Source organism: Littorina saxatilis, linkage group LG4, assembly GCF_037325665.1.
Source record: "Littorina saxatilis isolate snail1 linkage group LG4, US_GU_Lsax_2.0, whole genome shotgun sequence".
In the NCBI taxonomy this organism is placed as follows: Eukaryota; Metazoa; Mollusca; class Gastropoda; order Littorinimorpha; family Littorinidae; genus Littorina; species Littorina saxatilis.
The window spans coordinates 52,474,908-52,495,384 of record NC_090248.1 but is presented as its reverse complement, the minus strand read 5'-3'; the positions used below and the strand labels follow the sequence as shown (position 1 = coordinate 52,495,384).

The window sequence follows — 20,477 nt, the reverse complement described above, 5'->3', positions numbered from 1 at the left end:
ATTCTTGGCGTGTGTCAAATACATTGAACACGCTTCCAATATTTCAAAAAAAGTTTCGTGCTGCTTACAATATCTTCAATTTGTGTTTACAGCCCCGACGTTTTTCTGCTTGGAGAACTTACCAAAATCGTTCCCGTGTCGCCGCAGCGCCTCACAAACATTGACGTCACTGGGAATGACGTCAAACTCTACCTGCAGGGCGTTCCCAATGAGGTTGCGCACTTCACGTTCTCCGTCGACTCTAACATGGTGACAATCTCGTGCCAGTATGGATCTCGGTCTGCTGTTCTGGATTTGAAATCAAAATCCTGTCAATGATTTTAAGTGGTAACAGTTATTTCGGTCTGTTGTTCTGGATTTGAATTCACAATCCTGTCAATGATTTTAAGTCGTAACAGTTATTTCGGTCTGCTGTTCTGGATTTGAATTCAACATCCTGTCAATGATTTTAAGTCGTAAAATTTATATCGGTCTTCCGTTCTGGATTTGAATTTTAAAACTTGAAATGGTTTTCATTTCTTAACAGTTAAGACTGCGCGGCTGATGTGTAAGTACTGAATAGTGGAACCGCTTCCGCAGAAATGTTTGAAAATATCCCAGGTTACATTATGTATTTACCTGGAACTATTTTAATTGGTAAAGTGTTATCATTTTGGAATCTGGACATTTACGACAAGAAAATATTCAATATTATTCATTTTCATATATCAATAATGTTATTTCAATGTGTATTATGTAAACTACTCCGAATTAAGTGAGATGAATCGGAAATTTTCTTGTGTTCGTATGGATTTTGTATTGGGTAAAAATAAAGTCGCAGGTTGTTTTGCTCGTTGGCCATAATGCGTTTTTTCGCGGGTTTGTGAGGGAACGTGTGTGAACAGTCAAGGTGAACTGAGGCATTGCAACCTGAAGATACCCAAACTGCATAATGAGTTCTCCCTTCCATCGCACTTACCCTTCTTGCGAGGGTGGAGGGAGGAGAAGGGAGGGAGGGGAGGGGAGAAAGGGACTGTCCCAGTTTTGTTGCTACCACAGTGCAGTCTGGGGCATACACGATTTGATAGTCTAAACAGTGCATGCGAAACAATATAACACACACAGGAAATGACGAGGTCAGGTCGGGCGGCCACGGTCTCACTCTTAATTAGAAAACAAGTCGCGTAAGGCGAAAATACAACATTTAGTCAAGTAGCTGTCGAACTCACAGAATGAAACTGAACGCAATGCAACGCAGCAAGACCGTATACTCGTAGCATCGTCAGTCCACCGCGCACGGCAAAGGCAGTGAAATTGACAGGAAGAGCGGGGTAGTACTTGCGCTGAGAAGGATAGCACGCTTTTCTGTACCTCTCTTTGTTTTAACTTTCTGATCGTGTTTTTAATCCAAACATATCATATCTATATGTTTTTGGAATCAGGAACCGACAAGGAATAAGATGAAAGTGTTTTTGAATTGATTTCAAAAATTTAATTTTGATAATAGTTTTTATATATTTAATTTTCAGAGCTTGTTTTTAATCCGAATATAACATATTTATATGTTTTTGGAATCAGCAAATGATGGAGATTAAGATGAACGTAAATTTGGATCGTTTTAGAAAAAAATAATTTTTTTTTACAATTTTCCGATTTTTAATGACCAAAGTCATTAACTAATTTTTAAGCCACCAAGCTGAAATGCAATACCGAAGTCCGGGCTTCGTCGAAGACTACTTGACCAAAATTTCAACCAATTTGGTTGAAAAATGAGAGCGTGACAGTGCCGCCTCAACTTTCACGAAAAGCCGGATATGACGTCATCAAAGACATTTATCAAAAAAATGAAAAAAATGTATGGGGATATCATACCCAGGAACTCTCATGTCAAATTTCATAAAGATCGGTCCAGTAGTTTGGTCTGAATCGCTCTACACGCACGCACGCACGCACGCACACACGCACGCACACACGCACACACATACACCACGACCCTCGTTTCGATTCCCCCTCGATGTTAAAACATTTAGTCAAAACTTGACTAAATGTAAAAACACAGTAAACACCAAGTTCCAAAGACTTTCGGGCCACGCCCTTCTTCAGTGAAATTTTCACTCTTGCACCGGCCTGGCACTCTCACTCTTCAAGCGGCATCGGTCTGGCACCATCACTCTCATTCTTGCATCGGTCTGACACTATCACTCTCACTCTCACTCTTGCACCGGCCTGACACCAACACTATCACTCCTGCACCGGCCTGGCATCATCAGTGTCACTCTCATTCTTACTCGTGCACCGGCCTGGCACCATCACTCTCACTCTTGCATCGGTCTGGCATCATCAGTGTCACTCTTATTTTCACTCTTGCACCGGCCTGGCACTCTCACTCTTCAAGCGGCATCGGTCTGGCACCATCACTCTCATTCTTGCATCGGTCTGACACTATCACTCTCACTCTCACTCTTGCACCGGCCTGACACCAACACTATCACTCTTGCACCGGCCTGGCACCATCACTCATTCTTGCATCGGTCTGGCACCATTACTCTCACTCTTGCATCGGTCTGGCACTATCACTCTCACCAGTCAGTCTCACTCTTGCACCGGCCTGACACCAACACTATCACTCTTGCACCGGCCTGGCATCATCACTCTCATTCTTGCATCGGTCTGGCACCATCACTCTCACTCTTGCACCGGCGGCCTGGCACCTTCACTCTCACTCTTGCATCGGTCTGGCATCATCACTCTCGAGTCACTCTCGCACCGTGCCACCACTCACACTCTGGCACCGGTTGTCTGACACCGGCCTTCACTCTCCCTGTAGCACCACCCAGCTATACCGGCACGGTTGGCCTAGTGGTAAGGCGTGTCCCGCGCCCCGTGATCGGGAGGTCGTGGCGGGTTCGAACCCCGGCCGGGTCAGTCATACCTAAGACTTTAAAATTGGCAATCTAGTGGCTGCTCCGCCTGGCGTCTGGCATTATGGGGTTAGTGCTAGGACTGGTTGGTCCGGTGTCAGAATAATGTGACTGGGTGAGACATGAAGCCTGTGCTGCGCCCTTCTGTCTTGTGTGTGGCGCACGTTAAATGTCAAAGCAGCACCGCCCTGATCATGTATGGCCCTTCGTGGTCGGCTGGGCGTTAAGCAAACAAACAAACAAACAAACCACCCAGCTTACTTTGGCATCACTGAACCTCCTGGCGACTGGTCTGGATTTTCCAATTTGCACTACAGACACACACACACACTGCTGGTCACGCTGGTACCAGTCCCGGGGACCACACATACACATACACATACACACAAATATTGACGAGAGTGGGATTCGAACCCACGACTTGGGAGTCGACAGTGTTTGAACACTGTCGCTCTTATTCCCGAGGCCACTCTGCTCGCTTGAAAGTCAGTCTGAGGAAAATTTGTAAATATAAAGTTTTAACTGAGCGAATGTTTACTAAAGAAAGAAACAAGTCGCGTAAGGCGAAATTACTACATTAAATGTCAATTAAATTTTAGTCAAGCTGTCGAACTCACGGAATGAAACTGAACGCACTGTTGTTTTTCACCAAGACAGTACAGCTTCGTCAATCCTTGCGAGAAGGAAATCGCTCACCTTCCACGTGCAAACGCAGTGAAATTAACACGCCAGAATAGCGCGGTAGCGTATTGTGCTAAGCAGGAAATCTCGCTTTTCTGTATTCTTGTTAACTTTCGGAGCTTGTTTTGAATACAACCTATCATATCTATATGTTTTTGGAATCAGGAAAAAAAATTTCTTTGTTCACGGGCTTAGACTCCCACGTTCACCCCTGTCTTTAGCACGAGTGGATTGTTACGTGTATGACCGTTTTTACCCCGCCATTCAGGCAGCATACGCCGATTTCGGGGGAGGAATCAGGAAATGATAAAGAATAAGATGAAATCATTTTTGGATCGATTTCTTAAATTTTTATCGTAAGACTAATTAATCTATTGTCGTTAATTATGATCACATTTTAAGAGTAAACATGACATATGTATATATTTTTAGATTCAGAATATGATGAAGAATACGATGCAATAAATGTTAAATCTGTTGGCGAAAACTCGATTTTAATAACAACTTTAATGAGCAAACTCATTAATTAATTTTTAAGCCTCCAAGCTGAAATGCAATACCAAAGTCCGGGCTTCGTCGAAGATTAATTGACCAAAATTTCAACCAATTTGGTTGAAAAATGAGAGCGTGACAGTGCCGCCTCAACTTTCACGAAAAGCCGGATATGACGCCATCAAAGCTATTTATCAAACAAATGAAAAATTTTCTGGAGATACCATACTCAGGAACTCTCATGTCAAGTTTCATGAAGATCGGTCCGGTAGTTTTCTCTGAATCGCTCTACACACACAGACACACACACACACACACACACACACACACACACACACACACACACACACACACCACACACACACACATACACCACGCGCGACCCTCGTCTCGATTCCCCCCTCTACGTTAAAACATTTAGTCAAAACTTGACTAAAAATGTAAAAACAAACTTGGATCAAACCGTGGACCACAGAGGGTTTAAATATTTATTTCACTCCCAAGGGACCAATTCACCCCAGTGTGTGTGTGTGTCAGTGTCAGTGTATGTGTGTGTGTGTGTGTGTGTGTGTGTGTGTGTGTGTGCGTGCCGTGCGTGCATGCCGTGCATGCGTGCGTGTGGTGTGGTGTGGCCGTGTGCGGTGTACGCGGGAACTGAGACTCCGTCACTTTTAAAGTAATAAAAACAATGTGATCTTTGTTCCCTCTTTGGAGACTTAATTTAAAGGCATACCGAAACACAAACAAATAGTGAAATCAAACTGACGTGTACAAGTGATAAAAGCGGAAAATCTCAACATCTTGGTAATTACGTACGTCCGAGGTAGTATCCCTTTAACCACAGTGAAAACATGAATACCCCTTAACGTGCTAACATTTGAACTGTGATGCTTCTACTACCCCTACTATCAATCCTTTTTGAAAAAAAACCATGCTTTAAGTCTAACCCTGAGACTAGTTAGTAATAAAAGACGGTGACATGACATTTTAGACAGATGCCTAGTAAAAGGACTGGAGGGAGGCGAGAAGTTAAATGACGGTAACCCGTGGGTAGGGCCGTATTACGCGCTGATTTATATGATATGATAGTGTGGGAAATTGGAATACTGGACTCGGATCAGTCAGAAATCACTACTGAATAACTTGGTAGAATTGAAAAGAAAAAAATAAGGGTTTGGAGCTTGAATCAGTGCATTGTTTCAATCATTTTTAAAACATTTTTTATAAATGCTGTCTATCTTTTTTTCAGGTGGGACTCGTCGATTGCCAGATTGGTCGAGTTACCCATTTCAGCCTCACTGCCGGAGAGGGTATTAGACTTGTCACGACTAGTGTGTCTTTGTGTGTGTGTCAACATGAAAACTCAAGAGTCCGTACACACATCAATCATCATGATCACTAATTATTACTGTGAACTTCAACAGTCCATCTCAGTTTTTCCGAACCAGTGCTACACCGTGACTTGCTTGTTTCTTTTGTTTTCTTTTCGTTTCCAAACTAATCTGTTGTTTTTGATTTGTTTGTGTGTTTTCTTTAATCAAATGTTATTTAAAAATAATGTTCAAGTAATGGTGTGTCATCTGCTTGCAAATGTAAGTACACGACCGCGAAAGGCTCTGTTCCCATTCACGGTGTGTGTGTGTGTGTGTGTGTGTGTGTGTGTCAGGTGTGTGTGTGTGGTCACAGTGTGTGTTCCCAACTGTCACTATTTGGTGATTCATGTTCGAGTAAAACAGCATGACTTTACGGGGGACAAAATTCTGCATAATATGCATAGTAAGCTTATGGCATGTATTATTGTGATTTGGATAATGAATGTCAGATGGTGCTGTACTATGGCTATGCGAAAACAACTTTTAACAACTGCTCCGCGGCCGTGCGCGGACAACGCACTACACTCCGTTTGACCCCGTCAGGTCACTATGTCCTGTCCAATCAGAAGAGGCAACCTATTTGCAAGAGAACACCAATCAAAAGAGGTCTTACGTGTTGATCCCGATTAGTAAATTCTCGACTTGCGACTTCCGAAAGTGAATGAAAATGGCGGAAGGTGGACCACCCGATCTGGAAACCCAGAAAAATGACATTACGAATTTGATAAAAACTGCTCTCAAGAAAGGCGATGCGTGGTAAGTATACTTCAGTTTGTGTTTGTAGTTTACCTTGAATATTGTCCATTTCAGATTTTACTTGTTACGAAATCGACGATTGATAAAGCGGTGAGTCAAATGTCTGTTCACACATGACCGTTTGAAGAGGAGATCATTGGAGATCATCAGAGAAAGATGTCTTAGAAGGTTATTCTTGTGATAAAAAGAAATCAAATTCACAAGCTTTTTGTTCTGAAGGTAAAAGTTACCGAATCTAGGGCAGTTAATAAGGTCACCGATTTTGTTCCGGTTTGAGAAAATTAGCTCGCCAACGTTGAACCAAAACCTAGCAACTTGATTGTCCGCAGAAAACATCCACGCAGTCTAGTTTCGTTTGGCCAGCAGATCTAGTCATACAGGTTTTGGGTGCTTCTTCATCGTCAGAATCTTGTCTGGCTGCAATGTTTGAGGGGGTTTGAAGATGTCCTTGTACTTTGATGTTCTTGATAATTTCTGATGCACATCTGTTTCGTTCTTTTCAATTTTACACCGATGACATAAGCCTATATTTTAATGGCAAAGCGATCGGTAGTGGAATGCACTTATTTATCTCCTGGTGCAGATTCTACCATGGGGTAAACCTAAATATTTCTCCTTTTTTTTCGAAATCCAACTAAACTTACATTTTATACTGTCTACAATTACAAAGAGAAGTATTTCAAATCTATATTAGTAGTGCCACTTTGCTGATTAATTTATGATTGTGGTGCTCTGAAGACAAATTCACAATTTAACTGTGGTTGATTTTGTGCACTGCATGCTTTTCAACTTAATTCCTTCGTTAAACAGCTAGTAATGACTGCGATTAGACAGAGTGCTGCCTTGCAGGAACACTGATTTTGAACCGTTTGTTCTTACAAGTTCAAAACTAGCCTGAAGTATTTATGCTGTACCAGTTAAAAAAAAAAAAGGCTGAAGGAGTCAATAGCTGAGTCGATAAGGCACCAGCCTTCAATGCGGAGGTTTGCGTGTTCGAATTCCGGTCGAGCCTGGTGGATTAAGGGTGGAGATTTTGTGGAACTCACAGGTCAATAGATGTGCATGTGCTGACCAAGTACGCACGGAAAAGATCCTGTTAAGTTTTATCCATGTCAGAGTTCGGTGTGTTATAACTTATAGAAACATCAAAACACCAAGCGTGCATCCCGAAAAATGGTCATACACGTAAATAACCAGTGGTGCAAACAACGCAATAGAACGAGGGATTTTTAGCCCATGAACAAGTACGCAGATGAGGGGGAAAAAAAAAATATATATATATGTTTTATTATATATATAACAGAAGGATGCATCAAAGTGTGTTAGTTATTTTTCATTTTATTGTGGGATTTAATTATATGCCGACTCATGTTCACATGTATTTGAGTCATTCTTCACTTATCGTGACTATCGCGGTACATCTCGTTCAAAGCCAAAAAACAATAATTTCAGATAATTAAAAAACAAAATCACATCATATCCGTGTTTTATCAATGTAAATGCATCGGTAGAAAATGGCACTATGGAAAAAAAATAATTGTTACTGTGGTTAATTTTGATTCAATTCCGATTTTAGTGCTGAAAATGGCGTCGGAAAATGGGAATGCGTACCCCTACTTCTGTAATCGCCCATTGCAATTAGTTTAAAGATAGCCAAACCCAAATGATTGACTGCATGTGATTGTCCAAGGTTAAAATAAATCAGCGGTATGTTCGAATGCTTTACTCTGCTTGCTTTTTGCCGTAAAATTGGGGTTTGAAATGGAGGTAACCTGCCTTCACGTGGCGTCACAAAATTCCTATCCACAGATTCAGGTCAAGCAGACGACACAATTATTGAACAAACAAAATTTTAATGAAAACTGACAAACATATGAAAGACACTCACATTTTTATTGAAAAACAAGAAATAAAATATTTCCAAAGACTTGTAATGTCTTGATTTGTGCTTGGTGTCACGTTTGTCACTCAGGTTACCAGAGTTTGTTTTTCAAGTTCTGTTTCGGTAATCGACAACTTGGCATGTTGTGAAGGGCCCCGAAACATGCATTATCAAACTCTACCCCAAACTTGATGACGTTTTGGGTCAAAAATAGTCACGTGGTGTGTTTTCTAAACCAAATTCGATGAAGTGTCACACAACCGAGAACCAGTGTGCGCAGGTAACTGTGTCTTTAGTTTGGTGCGTTTTTGTTGGACTCGGCCGAAACATCGCTTGATCGCCATTCATTTCGTTTCACAGGGTCAGGGGCGGACGAGGGGGGGGGGGGGGGGGGGGGGGGGGGGGGGGCACAGGGGGCACGTGCCCCCCCCCCCCCCCCCGAAAAAAAAAAAAAAATTTCTATGCTGATTTTATGACCATTTCTAAGTTCAAATGGCACCAGATGGCACCATTTTGCTTCTTTGGGCAAATTTTTTTCCGGGGGGGGCATGCCCCCGGACCCCCCTAGCAAATTCGGGCGCTTTGCGCCCATCACATTCACTTTCGATTCAAAGTGCCCCCCCCCCCCCTTACAAAGCAACTGATCCGCCCCTGAGGGTGCATCGGTAAGTGTTTTTCATGCTATAGGTAATCTATCTGAAGGCTCTGTTTTTACTAAGAAGCTGTATTTTTTTAATATCAGTCAATTGACCACAAGTGCATTCGAATCCCTGCAGATTTTCCCAGTGTCACTTGTGATGCAGGTAGCAGGGAAACGCAGCGATCAGCGTTGTTTTTGTAGAAAACGTGTTAATTTTTTTAAATTCTGATTATTAAAGAAGAAGGAACTACCAGATACTTTTGTTTTTCATAACTTTTCTTTTATTGCTTTCTTTTCTCTCCCTGTTGTCTTTTTTAACCTGTGTTGTGCAGTGGCGTCACGCATCACACAGGTTACCTTTTTCATTTTATTATCACATTTTCTTTCAAGAACAGACTGTATTGTGTTCTACTTGCATCATTGCAAGGGTATGTGTGTGGAAATCATGTGAATAGTCAATGATAATGAGTGTAAAGAAATCAAGTCTTTGGTGAAAAAAAAAAGAAGCCTGGTAACCTGCACATGGCGTCACACTATTTCCTGCCTTGCAACCGTACGAGTTCCACTCATTACCATTAAACATGGTTCATATTGGTAGAAAAAGAAGTACTTCTATCCTATCAATGCTTATTACACAACTTGAGTGATTAAAAGTGGTATATTTCATGCTTTAGTGTCACAACATTATGCAGGTTACCAGAACCATGACCCCCCGACGAGAATGGAGTTTTTATCTAAGGTATCAAAGCTACCAATTTGCTGTTTGCATATTCAGGTAGTTGATGCACATGTCTTCAGATTGGCACTAATTGTTTTATTCTTATGACAAGTTTGATTTTTGGGGCCAATTCCCCTTTTTTGTCACGATAAGTGAAGAATGACTCTTTTCTTACATGTTCTTGACATGTCTGTTATCTTTTGCAAAAAGTCAGCATATTATTATTAGAAATAACTCGTATTAGATTACATCATCAGCATCACTTAGAAGTTAGAATGCATAATGTGTAAACTAACAGTAAACAAGTTGCGTAAGGCGAAATTATACATTTAGGCAAGCTGTGGAACTCACACAATGAAAGTGAACGCACTGCATTTTTTCACAATGACCGTAGTCCGCCGCTCGTGCTAAACGCAGTAAAACTGATGAGACTGTTTAGCGCGGTAGTGGTTTCTCTGTGCTGCATAGCACGCTTTTCTGTACCTCTCTTCGTTTTAACTTTCTGAGCGTGTTTTTAATCCAAACATATATGTTTTTGGAATCAGGAACCGACAAGGAATAAGATGACATTGTTTTTAAATCGATTTCGGAAATTTGATTTTGGTCATAATTTTTATATTTTTAATTTTCAGAGCTTGTTTTTAATCCAAATATAACATATTTATATGTTTTTGGAATCAGATAATGATGAAGAATAAGATAAACGTAAATTTGGATCGTTTTATATAAAAAAAAATTAATTTCAATTTTCAGATTTTTAATGACCAAAGTCATTAATTAATTTTTAAGCCACCAAGCTGAAATGCAATACCGAAGTCCGGCCTTCGTCGAAGATTGCTTGGCCAAAATTTCAATCAATTTGATTGAAAAATTAGGGTGTGACAGTGCCGCCTCAACTTTTACAAAAATCCGGATATGACGTCATCAAAGACATTTATCGAAAAAAAGAAAAAACGTCCGGGGATATCATACCCAGGAACTCTCATGTCAAATTTCATAAAGATCGGTCCAGTAGTTTACTCTGAATCGCTCTACACACACACACACAGACACACATACACCACGACCCTCGTCTCGATTCCCCCCTCTAGGTTAAAACATTTAGTCAAAACTTGACTAAATGTAAAAACAAGGAAAAGGAGACATGAAGACTCTCACATTCACATACAAGCACACACCAATCCTACTTTTTAGGGAACGCAAGACTGTGCAATTCTAAACTGGTCTTACAGGTGGCATGGCATTTTTAGCATTAGTTTAGCTGGAAAGTAGGTTCTGCACCAGACACTTGGCTTACCGTTGGTAATTCATTATGGTATAATGGTCCTTATTAACTGTATTTATGGCTCATACTCATAGTTTACACACTTATAATACAATGTGAATGATACATGCACACACACACGCAGTGACATACACACACACACACACACAGTGACATACACACACACACACACACACACACACACACACACACACACACACACACACAGTGACACACAGCATGAGCATACCTCCACACAATTGGGAACGCACACCTTTTGTATTAACTAGCACATTCACACCTGCTCGCTTGCATTGTGAATAATGAAACAGCATTAAATTACATATTCTTACCGCAATTCTCATAAATGCATTTACTGTGATCTCACATGCTAGGTGTCAAAAACTACTCAAATTACCTGCCCTTGAGAGGGTGGTAACCAAGTTAAAAAAGAGACGCCATGGCCGTAGCTATAGCTTGACCCCTATCTTGGTTACCCATGATGCACCTCGCACCACGTGTGCGCTGGTTTCCTGCCCAATCATTCGAGACTTCCTAAAATCTCTTAGGAAATTAAGTAGCGGGGATGGTCGGGAGGGTATTAACTATGAGAATTGGGTAAGTATATTTATCAAATGAAAATTTATTATTGAAAGTTTTGATTAAATTACATATTCTTACCGCAATTCTCATAAATGCAGATTCCTCCTAAAGGTGGGGGGTACTTATGTCCTAGAGAGGACTTGACCTGCTGAGATTAACGCGGGCAATGAACTATAGTCCCGTCAAGTCGAGTGCAGGAGACATCTCGTTGTTAGAAATTAATAAAAACGTCTTCTGATCTCCAGTAGGCTGTTCATATAACCTCGCCTAGGCGACCTGACCGTAAAACAGCAAGAGAAGAAGCCCAGGCCCTGGACTCACGTACCCTGGTCTCTCTTGTGGGGAGAAACCCCTAACCTTATAAGAGTGAGATAAGCAAGTCACTCTGATAAGACTAGTAGTAGTAAAGGATATCATCAGATGCCCATGGGCGATGATGAATAAGAACAGAAGCAAAACGGCCGAAATGAAGGAAGGCCTAAGAGGGAGTCCATGCTCTAGTTCCTACAATCTGGTCGAAGCCAGAGGGAGAACTATCCAAGCACAGCCCCCCCCCCCCCCCCCCTTTTAAGTTTTTCTTTCCACCTTAACTCTTGCATCTCATCAGAGGCAAGCTATAAAGATTTTCATACATACTTGTGGACTGCGTTGTGTGACTAGATAAAATCAAAATTGTAAAATAAAGAATTAATCAAAATCTAAACAAATGTGCAATTAACAACAACAAAAAGGGGGTCCTTCCGGTCACCCAATACCTGCCTGTTGAACTCTTTCTCTTAACCAAATCTGTTCAAACTTTATTGTTGCATAGTCTTTGTTTTTGGCTCACGTAAGTGTAGCCTATGCGATCGTAACTTTGTCTGTCTGTGCGTGCGTGCGTATGTGCGTGCGTGTGTATGTCTGTGGTAGAAATTCTAACATTTGAAGACGTCACATTACATTGACGTCACATTATGACGTAAGAGGGTTAGACGTCACGCGAAGGAAGTACTGAAAGTCTCGGTCATTATTATTTTGAGCGGGCCGAGACTAGTAAGTAGGCTACATGCAGACAGACAGATCTAGATCTAGTGTCTTGCTTTCTTGCACAGTTTCACCTATGTTCTTTCTGTGTGTGTGTGTGTGTGTGTGTGTGTGTGTGTGTGTGTGTGTGTGTGTGTGTGTGTGTATGTGTGACGGAGTGATTGAGTTTGTGTTACTGTTTGTCGATTTCTTACGTGAGCCTTGATGGCTTCGCCTCTTGTTTTGTCTTGAAGTTGAAGTTTGAAAGAAATGTCTGTTTCTTGTTTTTATTTTTAAACTCCACATCACGGCAAATAAGATTGAGACAGATGTAGCAATCATCCTTGCTTTGTAAGATGGCGCGGATAACTTTTTTGGCAATGTGATTCTGTATTTTTTTCATTGGTTCAGGTTCCTTGTGGATATACGCTGGTTCAAGCAGTGGAAGAAGTATGTGGGGTACGACTCTTGGGATACGCTGAATGCAGGGGATGAAACTTACAACCCTGGCCCCATTGATAACTCTGCTCTGTTGAAAGGTGAGAATTCCATCGGCTGTCTAAGGCTACTCTTACTCTTTTATACATATGATTCTCTCACGTGGGAATACAGTGGTACCTGTGATTCAAGGCCCTTGCGATGACAGGCAGCCTCCCAAGAAAGGACCATTTCTGTTATAATCTGTTTGTTGTCTTGACCAAGATTTATCTGGCATGCCAATATGTGACTTGTGTGCCTAGAAGTCAGACTGTTGCATCTGCAGCAACAGGGAGCATTTTGAACATTAATGTAGTACCTTAACTGTCAAAGATGCTAATCATCATTAACGCTCCTCCGAAAACGGCGTATGGCTGCCTAAATGGCGGGGTAAAAAACGGTCATACACGTAAAATTCCACTCGTGCAAAAAACACGAGTGTACGTGGGAGTTTCAGCCCACGAACGCAGAAGAAGAAGAAGAAGATCATTAACGTGTTTCAGTTTCTTGATGATGACAGTGACACTGACAAATTAGTTTTGGGTGTAAATAGGTATTCCAAAGCGCTCTTCGCGGGTGGCGAAAAGTGACGTCGAGTGTGATTTTTCACTGGTTTTTAACTTGTTCACACTCGCCGGAATGAGATGAAATGAATAAAAAGAATACACCAAGATGATAATTGATTCTTCATAGTTACTTTAAAACAAAAATGAAGTATTAGATTCAAAATCTAACATTTGAAATACGCGTGTGAAAATGGTTGCAAAGTTGTGTTTTTCTGACGTCAGAACGAAGTTTTCGCTGTGTTGTTTTGACCCCAACCGGGAAAACTCCGCTCGCGGAGATAAGCCATTAAAATTAGCAACAACCCGCTACTAAAGACATAAAGAGGAAAGATTAAGCTTTCCGGCGATATCAATATTATTTTGATTGACTTCCGTTTAAGAGTAATATTTTCTAGTTTAAAACTTCGCTCGAAAATTTTGCCATCTCAGAACGAACAATATCCGGTTTTATGCATGCGAATGGCAAGGTCGGAGTTTGAACTTTCACCTGGTCTATTTTCATACTGATGCAACCAACGGCTTGCTTCCGCGAGGACCGAAAACGAGGCAACCCGTTTTTCTCGTTGTCGAGTACGCCGTGTCATGGCGGCGTTTGACGAAGATCAAGCGATGGCACGTCACGGTCGCGAAAGTTCGATTTGCACCCAAAATTTGACGAACCATTCGATCCAGATTGTCCAGAAGGTAAGCATATATGCCTTACAATGTGTTATCTTTCGATTCTTTAAAATATATTTGCTTATTTAAAAAAACACGGTGATTGACGAAGCGAGTTGATAGCAGACGAAGTACAGTGTTTGTGAAGGTGGGAGAAGTGAACTTCTCGGCACGCTGTATTTTTACAGTGAGGAAAATAAAGCATTATGACTCAAGGAATAAAGTCTTGAAACACAATTTTAACAATCTGTTTATTGATTTGAATCATTAACAAAGAGAATTACTAGAAATTAGCTTTTTTGCATGCGTGCTCGATAGTTGTCTTCTGGGTGATCTCCCTTATCTCCTTGTTTACATTTTACGATGTGCAAACAACTTCGCTTTTTTTACGTTAAATAATTCCGTTTTCTTTTCTAACTATTGTGTTCACTTCTTTTTTTATTTCACTGTTGTAACAAAGTTCCTTGAAAATGTGGTTGACTAGCAATAAACATTGAACTTTTCATGCACTTTTTATTTTTTATTTTTTTATATTTTTTTTACTTTTCTTCTTCGAGTATGTATGTGTTGTTGGAGTATGCGTTGGTGAGACATATAAATGCGTGTAATCATCACAAATTTAATGGCTTAATTTTTATCAAGTACGTTTTTGTGTCATCTGAGCATAAAACATCACCATCATACAATCATATTATTGTGTTCACTTCTTGATATGGTAATTCTTAACTGTGCTAATGCCCTCCAACTTTTCCCTTCTCAATCTCAGATGATCGGTTCCAGAAACTGAAGGAGACATGTTTAATGACTGGCAGAGGGAGAAGACCAAGTCTTCCTCAGTTCCTGACTAACTTGATGGCAGGTGTTCATCAAGCTTTAACTTAAGCTCCGGGGACTGATTGCTGGGAGCAAGGCCATACAGTGAAGTAAGCATTCAAATGGAAAAATACATGAAAAAAAAAGAAGTTTTACAGTATTGGCGTCAACCGGTAATTACCGGTATTTTACTGGTTGAAATGAGAAAATACCGGATCAATATTGGCTGCCGGTATGACCTACCGGTTGATTTTTAGAACTACCGGGTTTTTTCGGTGGTAAAACAACAAAACCAGTACTATGAGTTGGACTCTTACCTACTCAGCCTACCGTTTTTGTCTGGACGGTTTGCAGCATAAAAGTTTGCTTACCGGTTTGAAAAATACTAGCGCCATCACTGGTTTTATCTTCAATATAATTATGATGGCACTGTTTAGTATTAGCTTCTGATGACATTCATTTTTCTAAATAAGTGTTGCAACTTACAATCTCTCTCTCTCTCTCTCTCTCTCTCTCTCTCTCTCTCTCTCTCTCTCTCTCTCTGCATATTCTATGTATTCATATTGTTCTGCTATATTATGTTAATAATCTGATATGTTATGGTCTGTCACGTTTGATGTTCTGCGTGTATACTATTTGGATGTATACTTTTTATTTCATTTCACACGCCCCTTCATATGGGGCTATTGCCTTGCTAGATAAACAATCCATCCATCCATCCATCCATCTCTCTCTCTCTCTCTCTCTCTCTCTCTCTCTCTCTCTCTCTCTCTCTCTCTCTCTCTCTCTCTCTCTCTCTCTCTCTCTCTCTCTCTCTCTCTCTCTGTAGCTAAGGAAAAAAAGTAAGCAGTGTATATGTGTTTGTGTGCAGGTATCTGTTTGGTTCAGTCGGCTGCTTTGTGACTCTACATATCCAGAACGTGTGAAGGCACTGATCCAGAAGACTGACAAATCCTTCAATAACATTGCTGTTTCTTCAGCTGATGCTGCATTCTTGAAAGAGACCTCTTATTTTGAACATGATAAACAAAGAACTTGATGTTGGCATTGACTGGTCAAATGTGCATTCATGTTCTCAATTTTTAGGAACAGGTATCCGACTGACAAACCAGATTGTGATTGCACTTGAACAATTTAGAAAGAAAGAACATGTAAAACATGATTTTGCTTCTGAATGGTTGAATGTGTTTGGGGAGGGGATTGAAATGTTCTAGATCACAGATTGCTAAGTCTGAAGAGAAAAGTATGATGCAGTACAAAACCTTAAGCAAAGTTAAAGATAGGCGCCCTGAAGAACTTGAGAAGTTTTTGGTTCATGAATTTAGTGTGCAGTCAAACAGTTGCCAAGGAAGAAGTGTTTCCAACAAGAATCTGGGCAGCTCAAACCAGGAGCAAGAGAAGTTAGTCCATCACAGCACAGTTGAACCAGCAGGAATACTTGACAGTAGGGAAGAAAACCAGCATAGCATTAGCAGTCTGCAAGTACAACATTCAGCTGCTACAATGTCAATGGTTACGCTGGAATACCACAAAATACTACAGGAAGAGAAAGAAAAGGCAGATAAAAAAGCTTGAACATTTGGAGTATATTGTAGGTGGTGCAAATCTGACTACCACTTGGCAAACTAAGGACTTTGCTGATTTGACTAATGCTAAAGAAAAACTGGACTTTTCTCAAACAAGTGCATGCCAATTTTAGTCAAGAAACTACAGCAAGAGAACAGAAATGTGAAGGAAAGCTTATCAGGAGTGAGAAACTCCAAACTCTACAGAAGAAGTGCAAATTTCAAAGCTACCCACCAAGGAGATCTTGTGCTAAAAAAATATTCTTGAGCAAGAACTAAACATTTCAAAAGAGGAAGCTTTATCACTGACATCAGAAAAAGTTGCTGTGCAATAATAATCTTCAAAACTGAGGCAGAAAATTGAGCTTTTACAAAGTCAACTTGCAAGCATGACAGAGTAAGCTAATCAAGACATACTTTTTTCGTTTAAATTTTTTTAATTTTTTTTATTTTTTTTTTATGTTATTTTTTTTTACCTCAGATAAAAAACAGTTATGGTCTCAACGGAAGAAAAGACGTTCACTGTCTTGTTTGCTGTTCTGACAGTTCATTAAAAACTGATCATTTTGGTACAAGGTACTTGCATTAGCTTAAACATTGAACCAGATAAAAACATTTTGAAGAAGCCAAAATTCATGTTTTGTACAAAATATCTGTTTTTTCAAGACATTGCTAAGTTTTCATTAAGCATGTAGAAATCCAAGTGTGTTTCACTTATTAAGAGCTTTTAATGCTGAACAAATGGATACCAAAAACAGCTTTGTACCTTTTACAGCAAGAAAGTTATGGCAGAACAAAAATGACTACTTAGTCGCCATTTTTCTCACTTGACAAAACAGCCCTTTTGGCATTTTTGATCAAAGATATCGTATTAACCAGTTGTCAGATGGAGTTGAAAAAAATTAGGCTTAGATATCATATCCTGCTCTTCCTAGAAAATGTATTACAATAAAAATGCATTGTATGATTTTGAGATGAAAGAGTTAGAAAATGGGCTCTTGCCCAGTTGTTGGGAGTAGCAGAGGACTTATTTTGCTATTTTGTGCCATTTTTGTAGCTCTGTATCTCTATTACGATGTATTTCCTGTCAATGTATTTTGCATTATCAATCTGAAAAGTATATAAAGTATTCATAAACTCATTTTTGGACTCATGTGATTTGATTTGTGTGCTTGAGGCATGTCTGAATGTGCGGAAGAATGATGTGCAAAAAAATTTCAGAGTCCAAAAATACTGAAAAAAATCATAATTATTTTTTTTTCCAGTCCACCTTAAAATAAAAGTATTCCTGTGCTCAGAATGAAAAACTCTATTTGTTTAACTAAGTTTCATATGGATTATTCAAAATTTGAAAATCACTTTGGAATACCTAGTGTAAAACTTTACGTTTTTGCAGTTTTTCCTTGGAAGTTGGACACTATTGATTACACTTTGCACCAGTGAACTCGGGGATGTTAATTGTTATGCTTTGTTGCAGAAACAACTGGGGATAGCACTAACAGCAGTCCACAACTGAAAGAACACCTGGTGGATGAACTTGACTATGTGTTAGTGCCGGCGGAAGCATGGAACAAGCTGGTGGCCTGGTATGGACTTATGCCAGGACAGGTCAGTGGTGTTGTGCTGTCAATAGTGCTTTATGTGTTTTTTTAGTGTGTGTGTGTGTTTGGTTTTGTTTGGTACAGCGGATTTGTGTTTATACTGAGCAGAGGTATACATTCGTTCAGAAGGTGAGGGAGGAGATTGCATTTGATTGGTCTTGACATGGAGCGTGCAACACCTTTTTAAGAATTGTTGAATGAGAACTGTTTTTGCTTCTCACTACATCAGATTGATTTTAGATGAGAGAAAGAATTATTGATTCCAATTTATGCACTCCTGGGTGAATATATATTTAAGTCAGTAACAGACCTGGGAACCCATACGATTTCGCCGTATTCTGTACGCATGATTGTCGAGAATATGATCAGTACGGTCAGTGGGAAAAAAATACGACGAGAAAAATTCCTAGACTAGTTTTATTCACAAGCCCATCTTGAAGCCGATCCAGTATTTTGACACATGATTACAGTTTTTGTCAGTAAAAATTGAAAAAAAGATTTGTTTTAAATGTACACAAGAATTGAAGGGTTCGTCGGAAAGTGCAGTGAGCCTGTCAAACAGTTGAAGTTGACGTATTTTTTTCGTCCTGTGTGAATTCATAAACACTGCAATGGATTTTAAACACTGCAATGGATTTTAATCTTTTTTGTGGGGAATTAAAGTGTACAACAAAATAATGAACTGTAGCAGACGACAAAACTGCCGACTCTGACTGAACCGTGTACTTCGTCCGCCGCGCACTACAGAGGCTTTTTTTTTTTAAAGGTATGGCACTGTTTTATCTTCTTTATCTTGCTTTTTAAAAATAAAAGTGATCAGTTTGATCATTTTCGTTATCGCGAAAAAACGTTAACTCGAAAAAAAATATTGGTCCCTTTCATTTCGTGTAAAGCGATCTCGACTGTATAGGTAAACTTAATTAACAATGTGGCGGACGCGTGTGAAGCATGTTTGAATCATGGATGTTCAAATGCTGTGTGGAGTACGTTCATTTTTCTGAAAATACACCAAGTTTGTTTGAGAATACTCTAAGTGCAAAACAGGGGTTCCCAGGTCTGCAGTTAGTGTTGACAGGACAAAAATAAGATCAGGAGTGATCACTGTTATGACAATACAGTACACTGTGAGCCTGTGTTTTCAAATACAAAGAAGAAATACTTAGGGGTAAGCATAAAGATTGTTGATTGGTCAGATGGTGTGCTGTTTAATGTGTTTAGTTTTATCAGTTTTGACAGTAAAGTTTCTGAATGCCTGATTGATGTGATGGTATCAGCTGAGAGATGAAGAACTGACCGTTATGTATGTTTGTGTTGCAGGAGCCCATCGAGCGGCATGTGATAGAGCAGGGCATGTTTGTCAAGCACTGCAAGGTGGAAGTCTACCTCATGGATCTCAAACTGAGCGAGAACTCCGACATCAACACTGTTGTCACCAAGCAGTTCAGTCGAGCAGCCACAATAGGTGAGCTTTGCAGCAATCTTTGAATAGTTTTTTCCTGCATATAATTCCAGAGTATTGTTTAACAATCACCTTTGTTGCCGCCCCAGCCCTTGTTCTGCTGGGAGACAGGAATCATTGACTTCTTAAATTGCTGACCTCGGGTGCAAAATTTCATCTCCTTTGAGAAATTGTGGTGAGGATCAGATAAGCCTGTCATTGAAAGATATTCAATGAGGCTCGTTGATCACTTGCTGCTTACATGGAACAGTCAAATCTGTCTATAAGCAGGGGTGGGACTTTTCCGCGAATCCGCGGATTTCTGCGGACACAACTTAAAAATTCCGCTGGGGTAATCTATTTTTCCGTGTCCCATTTCATCACAGTATCTATAACTTGTTGACTGAATGATACGGAGAGAAGTGAAGATGGAACAGAACACTGGAGGCTTGAGAGTTAAATTCTGCTGACTAAAAACTCCTGATAACTAATAGTCATTTTGAGCTTCAATGCATTGGGGCGTCACTTGGATCATACTATTGCCAGTATTGGATTATGGATACATGGTTCATTACGTTAGTAATAGTATGCACCATTACAATGTTACCATTGTTGTGTGAAAGTGTTTTTTGTTTGGTTGGGGTGGGTTTTTTTTGGGGGAGCTTGTCTTTGTTTTCTTGAGAATGTCTTTTTTACCTGATCCAAAGGAGTTGAATTTTAGTCTCAGAATGCACCAGATTGCACAGATTTTAATGTACCATTTTAACAAAATTGCCCCCGAACCCCCCTGGAAAAAAGGAATTTCCTCGTTTTTCATCACAAGAGAGTCCCACCCCTGCTAAGGACCCTCCAAGGAATCGACCAAAATTGGTCATTATAAACAAGTAGTTGCTCTGGAAATGTGAATAATACAGAACAAGACTTGTTTGGGATCCTTTGGCGTGATCATATTGAGCAGGTGGTCCGAGGGGTGGTGGCAAGGGCAGGTTCAGCTGTGTAATGAAGATTCTTTGTGCGAAATATTATGGGCGAATATAGGAGTAGTAAAG

At 40.2% G+C, this 20,477-nt stretch overlaps 3 protein-coding genes and 1 long non-coding RNA gene across 7 annotated transcripts in view; 3 read left to right on the top strand and 1 right to left on the bottom strand.

Annotated features, from left to right (window-relative positions):
* Positions 1 to 831, top strand: part of LOC138965056 (uncharacterized) — a 30,634-nt gene extending 29,803 nt beyond the window's left edge. The window contains exon 15 of the mRNA XM_070337181.1: positions 93 to 831. Within this exon, the coding sequence (XP_070193282.1) occupies positions 93 to 318 (226 nt within the window). The 3' untranslated portion in view covers positions 319 to 831. The remainder of the gene's footprint in view (positions 1 to 92) is intronic.
* The window catches only part of LOC138965092 (uncharacterized), a 305,948-nt gene that overhangs the window by 239,652 nt on the left and 45,819 nt on the right, over positions 1 to 20,477 (bottom strand). The gene's annotated exons all lie outside the window — the stretch shown is intronic.
* The window catches only part of LOC138965077 (ubiquitin carboxyl-terminal hydrolase 15-like), a 41,983-nt gene continuing 27,583 nt past the window's right edge, over positions 6,078 to 20,477 (top strand). For all 4 annotated transcript variants that reach the window (XM_070337200.1, XM_070337198.1, XM_070337199.1 and 1 more), the window contains exons 1-4: positions 6,078 to 6,202; positions 12,723 to 12,850; positions 17,867 to 17,997; positions 19,308 to 19,452. In XM_070337200.1, coding sequence (XP_070193301.1) covers positions 6,108 to 6,202; positions 12,723 to 12,850; positions 17,867 to 17,997; positions 19,308 to 19,452 — 499 coding nt within the window. In that variant the 5' untranslated portion in view covers positions 6,078 to 6,107. The remainder of the gene's footprint in view (positions 6,203 to 12,722; positions 12,851 to 17,866; positions 17,998 to 19,307; positions 19,453 to 20,477) is intronic.
* On the top strand, positions 14,613 to 17,530 carry LOC138965097 (uncharacterized). Its single transcript, XR_011455302.1, has 2 exons — positions 14,613 to 14,934; positions 15,696 to 17,530. It is a non-coding gene; the product is annotated as an uncharacterized lncRNA (long non-coding RNA).